Source organism: Nannobrachium achirus, assembly GCF_963921795.1.
Source record: "Nannobrachium achirus genome assembly, chromosome: 19".
NCBI lineage: Eukaryota > Metazoa > Chordata > Actinopteri > Myctophiformes > Myctophidae > Nannobrachium > Nannobrachium achirus.
The window spans coordinates 47,854,965-47,868,596 of NC_137826.1; the positions used below are offsets into that span (position 1 = coordinate 47,854,965).

General features: G+C 44.5%; 1 protein-coding gene across 1 annotated transcript in view; it reads left to right on the forward strand.

The window, feature by feature from the left end:
- cux1a (cut-like homeobox 1a) overlaps nucleotides 1-13,632 on the forward strand; it is a gene marked incomplete at its 3' end in the record, with an annotated part of 345,673 nt that overhangs the window by 85,070 nt on the left and 246,971 nt on the right. Inside the window, exon 2 of the mRNA XM_080749517.1 lies at nucleotides 1,001-1,111. Coding sequence (XP_080605643.1) covers nucleotides 1,001-1,111 — 111 coding nt within the window. The remainder of the gene's footprint in view (nucleotides 1-1,000; nucleotides 1,112-13,632) is intronic.

Below are 13,632 nucleotides of genomic sequence, written 5' to 3' on the forward strand. Positions count from 1 at the left end.
TGCTGTAGTATGATCAACTTACTGACATACTTATGCCTATTACCCCTTCTGGGGCTTAGGCCGTCTACAAGAGTTCTCCAAGTTTCTCACTCCGGAGCCAACATCTCAAGCTGTCCCCACGTGTAGGCCATTTTCTTGGCATCTGCATCCAAGTCTCTGCGGCAGGTGTTTGGTTGGCCGACCTATCTTTCTTCTCCCTTGGGGGTTTCACTTGAGGGTCTTTGTCTTGTGGCGTTTGAGGCTGGTTTACGGAGCGTATGTATGGCCTATCCATCTCCGACGCTGTTTGAGGATCTCTTCCTCTGCTGGTTTCCGGTCGTTGCGTTGCCACGGTTCTTTGGAGGATTGGTCGCATAGCAGGCAGGTGTTGATGAATGGCTGGGTTTAGTTTGTGGTGTTAAATGTTGGTCCTCCATGTCTCAGCACCGTAGAGTATAGGACTGACTTCACATTGCTGTTAAATATCCTGGTCCTTTGTTGTGATGGCCAGGTATTTCACGCTTCAGATGTTTTTTGGAGTAGTGCAAATACTTAGTGTGTAGTCATGTCCCCATGTCCCTGTGTATGTATGTATGTATGTATGTATGTATGTATGTATGTATGTATTGTCGTTGTCAGGTGGAAACCTTGTATGTCCAAAACCGTTTGTTTTGTGTCTATAATTTAAAAATGATTTAAACTAGTGAAAATAGTTGATCTACAAGCACACAACGCACACACACACACAGACATTCCTCGGGGGCGGCATTGGCGGCATTAGAACACGGAGGGTTCCCAGTTTGAATCCGGGTTCCCCCATAGTTAGTGTCGAATTTAAGAAGTAGGCTAGTGAAAATAGACAGCGTTGTGAGCTTGTAGATCTGCTATTTCCACTAGTTTTGGATCCCAGGCAAACGTCTGCATTTCTCTTTTGGGTCTCGATGCTAAAATGTTTTGGGAACCGCTACAGTGTGTTAATCCGCCTCTTCTTCTCCTCCTCTCCTCTCCTCTCCCGCTGCAGAAAGAACTAGACAGCACAGCCACATCCTTGGCCAACAGACAAGATGAGAGCGAACAGGCCAGGAAAAACCTCATCGATCAGAGCCGCGAGTTCAAGAAAAACACACCAGAGGTGAGTGACGTCTTCTTCTTATGACTGATGTTGACTACTGTTACTGACTGAGGTACTGTAGTAGTAGTTCTCTGACTACTGTTAATGACTGATGCTGTAGTAGTTCTCTGACTATTACCAGAACAGCTGCTGCTGGGAGTGTCTTGCGTTTGGGGACAGTGTTGTCTCGCGTGTTCAGACTGTTGCCTCCCGCTATTTGCAAATGCGGGAGACAGAAGTTCTAACGATGAGTGTGAGATAAAGCGGATGTGACACACCCGCTCCCTTGGTGCAGTAGCGGTAACAAGTCCTACTCAAAGCGTTATGTCTTCTTTCAATATTTTTTGGGGCGTTATTTCGTCTTTCTCTGGTGTTGTTGGTGTTACTTCCATGATGTTTTCAAATGTTTTCTTAAACTATACATGCATAACAAGAATATGCAGCTTGACTGACTCTGTCTGTGCTAGTGTGCTTCTGTTATGTTTCCAATGGGGACTACAGTTCATTAGAATGACTCTGTCTGTGCTAGTGTGCTTCTGTTATGTTTCCAATGGGACTACAATTCATTATAATAGCTGTCTGTGCTAGTGTGCTTCTGTTATGTTTCCAAAGGGACTACAGTTCATAAGAATGACTCTGTCTGTGCTAGTGTGCTTCTGTTACGTTTCCAATGGGACTACAGTTCATTAGAATGACTCTCTAGTTTCCAATGGGACTACAGTTTATTAGAACAACTCTGTCTGTGCTAGTGTGCTTCTGTTATGTTTCCAATGGGACTACAGTTCATTAGAATGACTCTGTCTGAGCTAGTGTGTTTCTGTTATGTTTCCAATGGGACTACAGTTCTTTAGAACAACTCTATCTGTGCTAGTGTGCTTCGTTATGTTTCCAATGGGACTACAGTTCATTAGAATGACTCTTTCTGTGCTGGTGTGCTTCTGTTATGTTTCCAATGGGACTACAGGTCATTAGAATGGCTCTGTCTGTGCTATTGTGCTTCTGTTATGTTTCCAATGGGACTACAGTTCCGTGCAGCAGTGACTACTTCCGATACTCGCCGTTCGGGAGCTGCCGTTCCAGACTCTATATAGCATCGGGAGATTGTATAATAGTTGTCTGGCTATGCGAGACTAGGGACGTGGTTCCAGGTGTGGGACCTGCGCTTGCTTCCTGGTTCCTGTACCGTAGCATCACATGCAGTGCCTGTTTTTGTTAAGAGTGTTTTTAATATTTCTGTATATATTTTGGCCTTTTCTTCCTTGTTTATTTAGATAGAACAGTGAAAATAGACGATGGAGTGATACGCAGCAAAGGCTGTCGGGCTCGGGAATCAAACCCGCGACTCGTCAGGCTGCAATCAGAGCCTATTTGTGGTACACGCCTTAACCGCCATGCAGCCACAGTATGTGCAAACGTTCTTAAATAAGACTTTGAGTCTGGATTATTCATGAACATAACTGTTGCTACGGACACTTCTGCTGAACTTTGGCCTCCTGATCACCCTTGTTACATATCTACCTCGATATGTACAAAACTGTTACTGTCAAAAATAGCAAAAGTTGCATGCGCGTGCGTGCAGATACTGTAGATAGATAGATAGATAGATAGATAGATAGATAGATAGATCAGTGTTTCTCAACCTTTTTTCTGCATGGGAACACTTTTCATGTCCCAAGAATCCATGCATGGCACACCAACATAATACGGGGGTGTAAATATTGTCACTGTCGGGAAGAAACCTTGTATCTCCAAGTTTCAAATGTGTATGTTTCTTTGCAAAGCAAAGCCCTGCTTCATCATACAAGGCTGTCGCACAACAGTAGTGAAAACAGTGAGGCGTTGTGTGCTTGTAGATCGGCTGTTTTCACTAGTTTAAATCATTTTTAAAATGATAAATACAATACTGCAAACAGTTTTAAGGGGCACAGTGGTTGAGAAACACTGACATAGATAGATAGATAGATAGATAGATAGATAGATAGATAGATGAGGCTTTGTTTTCATGTAAAAAGCATTTCTTTATAAAAGTGTCTGTTCAGTACATGCATTGTGTGGCTGTTGCATTGACATTGTTGTTGAATGGCTGTCTGTCAGATGTGATGAGTGTTTTCCCTGGGTGTGTAGTGTACAGTATGGACGCAGATTATTACTGACAAGGTGTTGAAAACCATCATGTGGACGGAGATGGCGATCGTTAACAGTTTTACAATTAAACTAGATGTACACGTACACACACGTACACACACGTACACACACACACACACACACACACACACACACACACACACACACACACACACACACACACACACACACACACACACACACACACACACACACTATGTGTACTTGCGTGTACAGCACAAATGTCCGCAGTACGGTGGAGTTTGACATTGGGAGGAAATGGTGACTTTATTGTTAAAATAGATTTTTTTTTAGAGTTCTTCAGTTAAGAAAATAATTCATGTCGGGGTTAGGGTTCAGATTTCAGGTTTAGGGTTTAGGTTTGGAGTTTTTTAGGGTTTAGGTTTGGAGGGTTTAGGTTTGGAATTTATACTTAAACCTGCCGGGCACACACCACCAAAAATAGATCTGTAAGATCACAAGGTGTCGCAGCGCCATTCAGGGTTCAGGGTTAGTTAAATGGGTGAACAAAGGTAAAAATGGCATTTAGAATAGCACCGTTTTCAACTGCTACATCCTCACAAGTATAGTCTTACAAACGTGTGTGTGCTTTTGTGCGTTTGTGCGTGTGTGTGCGAGCGTGCATGTGTGTACAGTATTTCTGTGTGGATGTGTTCTAGTAGTGGGGCTGACAGGTTAACATGCCAGTGACTCCCCAGCATTCCGTGTGTGTGTGTGTGTGTGTGTGTGTGTGTGTGTGTGTGTGTGTGTGTGTGTGTGTGTGTGTGTGTGTGTGTGCGTGTGTGTGCGTGTGCGTGTAAGGCTGGCAGGTTCTTCCATGCCAGTGACTCCCCAGCATGTCACGTGACTCCAACACACAACACATCACTGTGGGCCATACTGTACAAACTATTCCCCAATTATTACCACACACACACACGCACACACGCACACACACGCACACACACACACACACACACACACACACACACACACACACACACACACACACACGCACGCACAGGGAGAGACACCTACTGTATAACTATTCAGTTCGGTGCACACACACAAACCTCAGAAAGTGCAATTAAATATCGGTTCAATTCGACCTTTATTTTTACACGGGGAGAACACTGACTGCACACACACACACACACACACACACACACACACACACACACACACACACACACACACACACACACACACACACACACACACGCACACAGACTGGGAACTCCGGTCTCCTTTTAGGGAATATTCTTATCGCTTGGCTGCTCCGGGTTCATGCTGTGGCCAGTTCCAGCTAGCTAGCCTCCGCTGCTCCTCAACCCGCTGAGGTCACATCCTGAGTGGGAGGGGGGGGGGGGGGGGGGGGGGGGGTGGTTGTCGTGGGGGGGAGGGGTATCCATGCGTAGGAGGAGCTTTAGACGGGTGAAAGCTTCTCTATTTACACCACAAAACGGCCGCAGCGGACCGACTTCCTGTGAGCTTGTTTTGAGTACAACCGGCAGATCGGAAAGCACACGCTGTAATGAATTCTGGACTTTTACCTTTTTAGAAATTATCATTATTTTAGTGATTATGTTCAAGCATTCGTGGATGCAGTGGTGTAAAGAAAAAAAAGTACATTTACTTAAGTACTGTAAGTACAGTTCTGAGATATTTGTACTTTACTTGAGTATTTTATGTCAGACCTCCAGATAAAGAACAGTACAATACAGAGTGTTGAATTTAAACGTATATCAGATGCATGAATGAGTGCTGGGTGGGATGTGACGGGGGCTCCGCGGCTCAAGGCCGCGCGGTGCTCATACGGGGGGCTGATGTCATGTTAGCATGAAGCTCATTACCTCAGGACCCAGGGGTTGTAAAAATGTCCCTTTGAGACACATCTGAGGTCATCTAGTGCTGTTTGTGCGTCTCAAACGTTGTCACCTCAAGGACCCCCCACATTGATATGCATTAGGTCATGGGGACCCCCCCGTCTGCCAGGGGACCCCCCGGAAGAGAAGATTCCGGTTCAAAAACAAAGAAAGAAATTGTACATATTTTTCAAGAAGGAAACAATACAAACCAAACATCTACAAGCTCAAAACATGTCTTGAGTTTGAAGATGGGATTTTACTTACTCAGAGTTGCACGCACGCACGCACGCACGCACGCACGCACGCACGCACACACACACACACACACACACACACACACACACACACACACACACACACACACACACACACACATGCTGCCTTCAGGGTATGTCATGGAAAGAGGGGCATTTGCATTTCTTTCACCATAGTAAAAACGGCATTCATGGTCTGGAGAGGGCACTTTTTACAGACAGATAAAAGGGCAGGGGCTCAAGCCCTCTCTGAGGTCTATGTGTGCACGTGCCTGGACGGTGATGCTCTAGCTCTCCTAGAAGGGGAAGGAGAAAGAGAAGAAGCGAGTGAAATTAGTTTCCCTCGATGGGTCCTGTGAATGGCAGGAATGTGTGACTCTCCAGCTGTGTGCTGAAGTAGCGGCGGCGTCCATTGTGTCTGTCCCCCCTCCCCATCCCCCCCTCCCCCCTCACTTGACCCAGTGGCGTCAGTTCAGAAAAAAGCTAAGGTATGGCAACATGACTGGTGTCTTGCACGCGCGCCTTCGCGCGCGTGCAAAGACACCAGTCATTTTGCCATACCTTAGCAACAGGCATGATACGTTTATTTTAAGAAGTAGCCTACATTTAAAAAAGAAATTCCCCCATTTCTACGGTTTCTTGGGCTGGATATGGCAGCCTGGAACGGTTGTTCAAGTGCAGCTAAACATGGCATGTTAGTAAACGTGCCACAATTAACAATAATGCATTGCACCTGTGCAGCTGACCTGCGGAACCTGGGAATGTACCATCTTGTCAAGATGGGGAGAATACAAGTGTGGAGAATATAATTATAATACCTTGTTAAAGTGACCATTTTGTTACATTTTGCATGTGTAGTTATTTTACTGTAATTTAACAACATAACAGCCAGCGCAGATAGACAAAGAGACATTCATGGATTTATATTTAAAAGTAACTTTTATTTTCCCCCCTGGACCCAGGGTATGGCAGCTGCATACCCCTGCCATACCCAATTGACGCCCCTGACATGACCTCCCCTCATTGTACGTATGTGTAGCCCACCGTCATATCTATAACGCTCTGCTGAGAGGAGAGAGAGAGAGAGAGAGAGAGGGAGGGCTGACCTGTTAGGAATGTGAAGTGTGTGAGGGAGAGAGAGAGAGAGAGAGAGAGAGAGAAGAGAGAGAGAGAGAGAGAGAGAGAGAGAGAGAGAGAGAGAGATGGACTGCTGACAGTGGCGTCAGTTCAGCAAAAGCTAAGGTATGGCAACATGACTGGTGTGCCTTCGTGCGCGTGCAAGACACCAGTCATGTTGCCATACCATAGCAACAGACATTTTTTTTTTGTATTTTTATTTTAAGTGCATTTAATTTTTTCACCCTGTAGCCAAGGTATGGCAGCTGCTCTACCTTGACATACCCAATTGACGCCTCTGGCTGCTGAGGAGGAAGGGAGAGCAGACTGGCTCTGCCATTAATAGAAGCTTTTAACAAGGTACTTGAGCACCAGCAGGTTAAGGGGTGCACACTGCACAGCCATTACACGCCTTTCCTCTGCAATGTGCGAGAGTGCTTTGCTTTTGAGTATTTTATGTAACACTGTTTAGTTATTTACAAAGAAATCCTTAACCACTATTTATTAAGCCCTAAATCAGGGTTCCCCAATAGGCGGCCCGCGGGCCATTTGCAGCCCGTGGGGGGCTACTGTCTGGCCCCCACCAACCACAGTAATAATGGTGGTATAAGAGCAGCAACAACACTAGTATATCGTCGTTGTCGGGTGGAAACCTTGTATGTCCAAAACCGTTTGTTTTGTATCTATCGTCTAAAAAATGTACTAAACTAGTGAAAACAGCCGATCTACAAGCACACAACACCTTGCATCGCGAGGCGTTGTGTGCTTGTAGATCTGCCGTTTTCACTAGTTTTGTCACTTTTGTGCAATGGTGATGAACCAGGGTTTTGCTTAACCAAAAAACGTACACATTTGAAACTTGGAGATACGAGGTTTCTGCCCGACAGTGACGATATCTGAACTGTCGCTGGAGTAGCGGGAACGCCACCGTTGCTCCCTGCAATGTTGTGGCCCTCGGCTTGGTACCCTAGACATAATTCGGCCCTTGGGGAAAACTAATTAAGGAACCCTGCCCTAAATGTTTCACAAATGACAAATATCACATTACAAGCTCAAGATGTGACACATTGTGAGCTTGTGGATTTTGGATATCTTTTTTTTTTACATGCCCAAAGAATAGGAACACCAGGTTCAAAGTGTTTAAATGTACGCTGAAATGAATTCCCCCTCCTTGAAGCAGCGTCAAACGTCTCTGTCGGATGAAAACCTCATATTATATAACTAACTTTTTAAAAATAAAATCAGAAGTCGCAGATCCACATGCTCACTTCACACCGCATTTCGAGCTTGGAGGTCTGCTGCTTTTCGTTTGACCCTGTAGTATGGGCGGCAGTGGCTCATTGGTAGATAAACCGTCATCAGAACACAGAGGGTTCCCGAAGGGTTCCCAGTTCGATCCCAGGCTCCCCCAGAGTTAATGTGGAAGAGTCCATGAGCAAGACTCTGAACCTTGCATGGTTCCCTCCGCCATCGGTGTATGAATGTGTGTGTGAATGGGTAAATGTAATGCACAATCTAAACGCCTTGGATAAAGGCACTATATAAATGCACCATTTACCATTTATGTTCCAAGTAGGGCGTGAATTTACGAAAAAACGAACAAAAAAACTCGTCAAAACATGGAGATACGATATTTTCGACGATAAACAAAAAAAGTATTGGGAACAATGTCACCTACACACGACTCTCAGTGGACCAGCAGTGGAATGCTACTCAACATACTTTTCAAAAACACTCGGCCAGCCGGCCTTTAAGGCACTCACGCAGTCAAGGGAGAGAGAGAGGCTAAATGTGTGCGGAACGCTGTCGGTTCCTGGCGTCAGCGGGCTTTACAGATGTCAAGGACGAGTATTTAAGCCTGCTATCAACCCTCCCGAAGGCCAGCGTGGCTGTTAATGCAGCCACACTGCATGTAGAACAAAATGGAAATGAAACCTGATGAATACACGCTGGAACTCTGGGCAAAGAAGTTGCCTAGAGTCGGGCAGAAACCTCGTATCTCCAAGTTTCAAATTTGTACTTTTTCTTTTTTTTGCAAAGCAAAGCCCTGCTTCATCACACAAGGCCGTCGCACGAAAGTAGTGAAAACAACAGATCTACAAGCACACACCGCCTCGCAGTGCGAGGTGTTGTGTGCTTGTAGATTGGCTGTTTTCACTAGTTTAGTTAATTTTTTTAAATGATAAAAACGAACGGTTTTGGACATACAAGGTTTTCACCCGACAACGACAACTTGTAGTGTATGTAGACCGCGGTCGACACTTTTACACAAAGCCTCTGTCTATAAGCTATCTATAAGCTGTCTATAATATGTCTATATTATAATCGGCTTATAACGCTGTATAGATATAAGCACTCATAAATATTCTTTATGTTGTCCGTGTCTATGTATTATGGCTACACCTTATAAGCCATTATAAAATGCTTTATAGATTATTGTTATGAAGCATTAACTATCTTAGTGCTTATTGCTTATATAACTATACAGTGTTATGAGCTGATTATAATGCATTTACATGTATATGTAATTATAAAATGCTTTATTATGATATTTATGGTTATAAAGCATTATCAATAGTATGAGTTCTTCTAACAATGCAATTTATGCATTATGTATGCATTGTTATAAGAGCATTGCAGTGCATTATACGTATGTTCATAATACACATGGGCTACATATCATAGGGAAAAAAGGTGTTTTTATATTAAAACAACGCCTCATGCTGTGAGGCGTCGTGAGCTTGTAGATCGGCTATTTCCGGCAAAGAGGTTTGGTGTAGCGGGGAAAAAAGAGCAGACCAAGTACAGAGTGAAAGGTCATGTTTATTAAGTATTGACCGTTCAAGTGGTTAAATATCTGAAAACTATCAATAATTGACATGAATCCAAAACACACTGATGACTGTGCTGTCAAACAATGAAACTATATGGAATCTCTGAACAGGTTGTGGGGGTCCCTGCTTCATCTCTCTCTCAACCAAGGGGTCCTTGGCCCTGAAAACGTTGAAGACCCCTGCTTTAGGCTTTGGGGGGGGGGGGGGGGGGGGGGGGGGTGTATATCCGGACCTTGACCCTGCTGCACCCTTTCTCCTCTGTGTTTCCTGTCTCTATCTGTTGTGCTGCTGTTCTGTTCACTAAAGCACACATGCAAAGAAAGAAGAAGAAAAAAAACAGCCCTCAGGGCTCCCTTTCTCTCTTTCTCACTCTATTACTCACAGGGGCGTCACAACGGGTAGGAAAGTGGGACTGAGTTACTGGGGCCCAAGGTGGAGGGGCCCTAGTAACTTTAGCTATTGAAAAATAGCAGATATACAAGCTCACAGCGCGGCACCGAGTGCCGCGCTGCGAGCTTGTAGATCTGCTATTTTTGAAAAGTTGTGAAAATGTGTGAAAATCTTTGAATATGTATTTTTTTAGCGAACTCAAATTTTGCTTCTGGGGGGTCCCTGGAACTAAATATTTTGAGATCGGGGTCCGTGGCCAAATACATATCATCTTGGGGGTCCTTGACATAGGTTTCTTGCAGACATTTTCACGATTTTTCAAAAATAGCAGATATACAAGCTCGCAGCGCGGCACTCGGTGCCGCGCTGTGAGCTTGTATATCTGCTATTTTTCAACAGTTAACATTCATGGGGGGCCCGCAGTGAATCCTTGTACCCAGGGCCCAGAATTTGGTGTGACGCCCCTGATTACTCAGTCCGTCATGCTCATCCCCAGACACACGGTGCACAGCACAGCACAGCACAGGGCCAGAGCCTGCTCACAGCCCCAGACACTCAGTGCACAGCACAGCACAGCACAGCACAGGGCCAGAGCCTGCTCACAGCCAAGCAGTGTTGATTTTGACAGCACATTTTGATTTAGTTTTAGTCATAGTCTTTTGAATAAAATGTCATTTAGTTTTAGTCATAATTTAGTCACACGAAAAGTTTTAGTCTAGTTTTAGTTGACTGAATGTCATTCGGATTTTAGGCGACTAAATCTACAGTTGATTCAGTCAACTGAAATGTATTTTGGCAGGCCTTGATGGCATCGTAATGACTGATTTTGCACTTGGTTGCGTGCTGAAAATAGCAGATCTACAAGCTTTCAATGCGTCGCAGCACGACACGTTGTGAGCTTGTAGATCTGCTATTTTCAGCACGCAACACCGGAGAGCAACCAAACATAAAATGACTCTCTTCTCCACTAGTCTAGTTTTTATTGTGTTGACGAAATTGTAAATATATTTGTTTTAGTTTTAGTCATCACAGCTTAGTTTTTTTATCACATTTTCGTCAGTGTAAAAAAAATAAACGCAGTCGACAAACATTTTTTGTCATAGTTTTAGTAAACAAAATCAACACTGCAGCCAAGCTCTGTCTGTGCAGCCTAGGGCAGGAGTCTTCAACGTTTTCAGGCCAAGGACCCCTTAGCTGAGAGGGAGATGTAAGCAGGGACCCCCTCTACATATTGTATAAATGTGTGATGCAGAGTTTTTCATCGATTTCATAGATAGATTCATATACTGTACTTGTTTGACAGCACTGTCATCAGTCTATGTTGGATTTGTGATTTTTCAGAGATTTCACCACTTAAATCGTCGATCCTTTGTAAACTTGACCTTTCATTCTTTCACTTTGTCTGCTCTTTTTAACTCTACAACAAACATATTTGCTGAAAATAGGCGGTCTACAAGCTCTCGCAGCGCGAGGCGTCGAGAGCTTGTAGATCGTCTTTTGTTTCAAGTGGAATCAAGCACGTACAGTGTATCACTACAGGAATGTACAATGTAGCGCTTGAGTTTTTTGTATTTTTTATATATCACTGTATATGAATATATTCTTACACTGTGTAGACTCTGAGAAACTCAGGTCAGATTAACACAGGATGTCTTCACTGCGTGTTAAGGTTCAGGATGTCTTCACTGTGTATTAAGGGTGTTTTTTCGGTGGGCTACCGTACCGTGCCTCTGTTGTGCTCTTCCTGATTTCCCCCTCGGCACACGGAGCCCCCCCCTCGCGCCCCCCCCCCCACCTCTCGGCCGTCGTCTTTCTCCTCTTCTTTCAACGCTCCTCGTTCCTCTGTGGACATTTCAAAGTGCCCCAACCCCCAACCCGGGTCTCTCTCTCTCTCTCTCTCTCTCTCTCTCTCTCTCTCTCTCTCTCTCTCTCTCCTAAAGCGAGTGTCGATGAATAAATGGAAAAACAGCAAAAAAAGAGAGAAAAAAAAGCAAGCTGTTTTGTCTCCGGCTGGGCAGTAAATCAGGCTTCTTTTCCATTGAAACTGTCCAGGGCGGGCAATTTATGTCGAGGCTTAATAACCCATTACTACATTAATCTGCGAGAGGCTTTCTGCCGGGACACCAGCACCGTTTCTCTGGGAATTCTGTGAACTCTGGGAGAGGAGGGGGGGGGGGGGGAGAAAAAAGACCTGGAAAAGAAGTGAAGAGAGAGAGAGAGAGAGAGAGAGAGAGAGATTGGGGAGGTGGGAGAGGACAGGAGTCAGGGAGACTGAGGAACCCCGAGGTCGTTTCTGGGGTTCGTCTGTTCAGCGGACCGAGTGGAAAGTTCATTTGTGTCGAAGGCTGTCGGAAGCTCGAAATGCTACCTTTTATATTCCCTGTGGTGGAGCGAGCTTTAGTCCCTGTGGTGGTATATCTCTCTCTCTCTCTCTCTCACTCTCTCTCTCTCTCTCTCAAAAGGAGTGAGGATGAAAGAGCTAGTGCCAGCCCTTTTTCAAAGTGCTGAGCGTCGCTTCCTCCCTCTCTCTCTCTCTCTCTCTCTCTCTCTCTCTCTCTCTCTCTCTCTCTCTCTCTCTCTCTCTCTCTCTCTCTCTCTCTCTCTCTCTCTCGGGGTCATGGAGAGGATCTTTTGGAGCTGATCACCTGACCTCCATTTTGACACAGTGCAGACTCAGCTCTCGGCTGCTCTGGCTGTTACTGTACTGTACTGTACTGTACTGTACTGTACTGTCGGGGACTTTGGTCTCAGACCTCTCTGGCAGCGTGGCCCCCACAGTTCAAAGAAAGAGAGAGAGAGAGAGAGAGAGAGAGAGAGAGAGAGAGAGAGAGAAAGAAAGAGAGAGAGACACGAAAAGAAAGCACTTGGTGCATGTTTGGAATGGCTGATAGGTCCAACCCTAGTTTGATTTATTTGTGGAACGATAGGGAGGGAACCAACTATAGAAGCAAAGCAACTACCATCAAAATAGGGACTTTTCCTGCGTTTAGTCTCTGTGTCATATGAACCAGTGGCTTCTCAAAACGTTTTCACATCAGGAGCCCTCCCAAATATGCAAATATGTTTTTTTTTGCGGCGAACCCCTGGCTGAAAATATGTTGTGCCTGGAATACTCCTCGTACTGTGTATCACTCTTTGTATCTCACCCCCACTGTCCTTGAATCTCTTCTTGTTGCCTATTTGTTGATACAGTAGATGCTTTAGTTGTACTACACAGATGTATGTTGGTTACTTTTTCCACATATTATGCTATGTTGTTTCGTACAGACGGGCAATATAATCGATATGGCATTCAATATAATTTGCAATATTGTATTTCCCATCACGCCAAGCGGTATAGTATCTCTACAGTCATGTCATCAAAATGCATCTGTCCCATCTATTGCCACCATCTGGACGATTTTTGAAACACACACTACAGTTTTTGCCCTAAAATCACGCAAAGCCTTACACTGTATCTCGACTGTCATGTCATCAACATGGATCTGTCCCATTTCCCATATTCCCTCCTGATTGGCTACCATTGACTTCCAAAATTTGTGTATGCAACCTGACAGCCACTTATCTCCCGATTTAGGGAGTCTTACTGGTATTTATACTCTAGGCTGTAGTATCGCAATTATTTTGGAGAAAATTATAAAAATAATAAAGAAAATCTGTTCCCATGGATAGAAACCAATGCTAGAAGTTCGCTCTTCTAAACGTTGCTGTTCGCTTGTTCGCTAAGTTTGATGTTTGCCTGTTTGATGTTTTGTAGAACTTTATTGATGTGTTTACTTGACCATTTAGCTCTTCAGTTGTTGACACTTTACTCTAATCTTGGACTAAACGCCCAGCTTGTAAATTGCACATAATCACTGTCGACTTGTACTGTGTGCATATTATGGGAGCCTGTAATGACTCAAGTATACATTTTAGCTCACCCATATAAAGATATATTCTTTTGTCCAATGTTA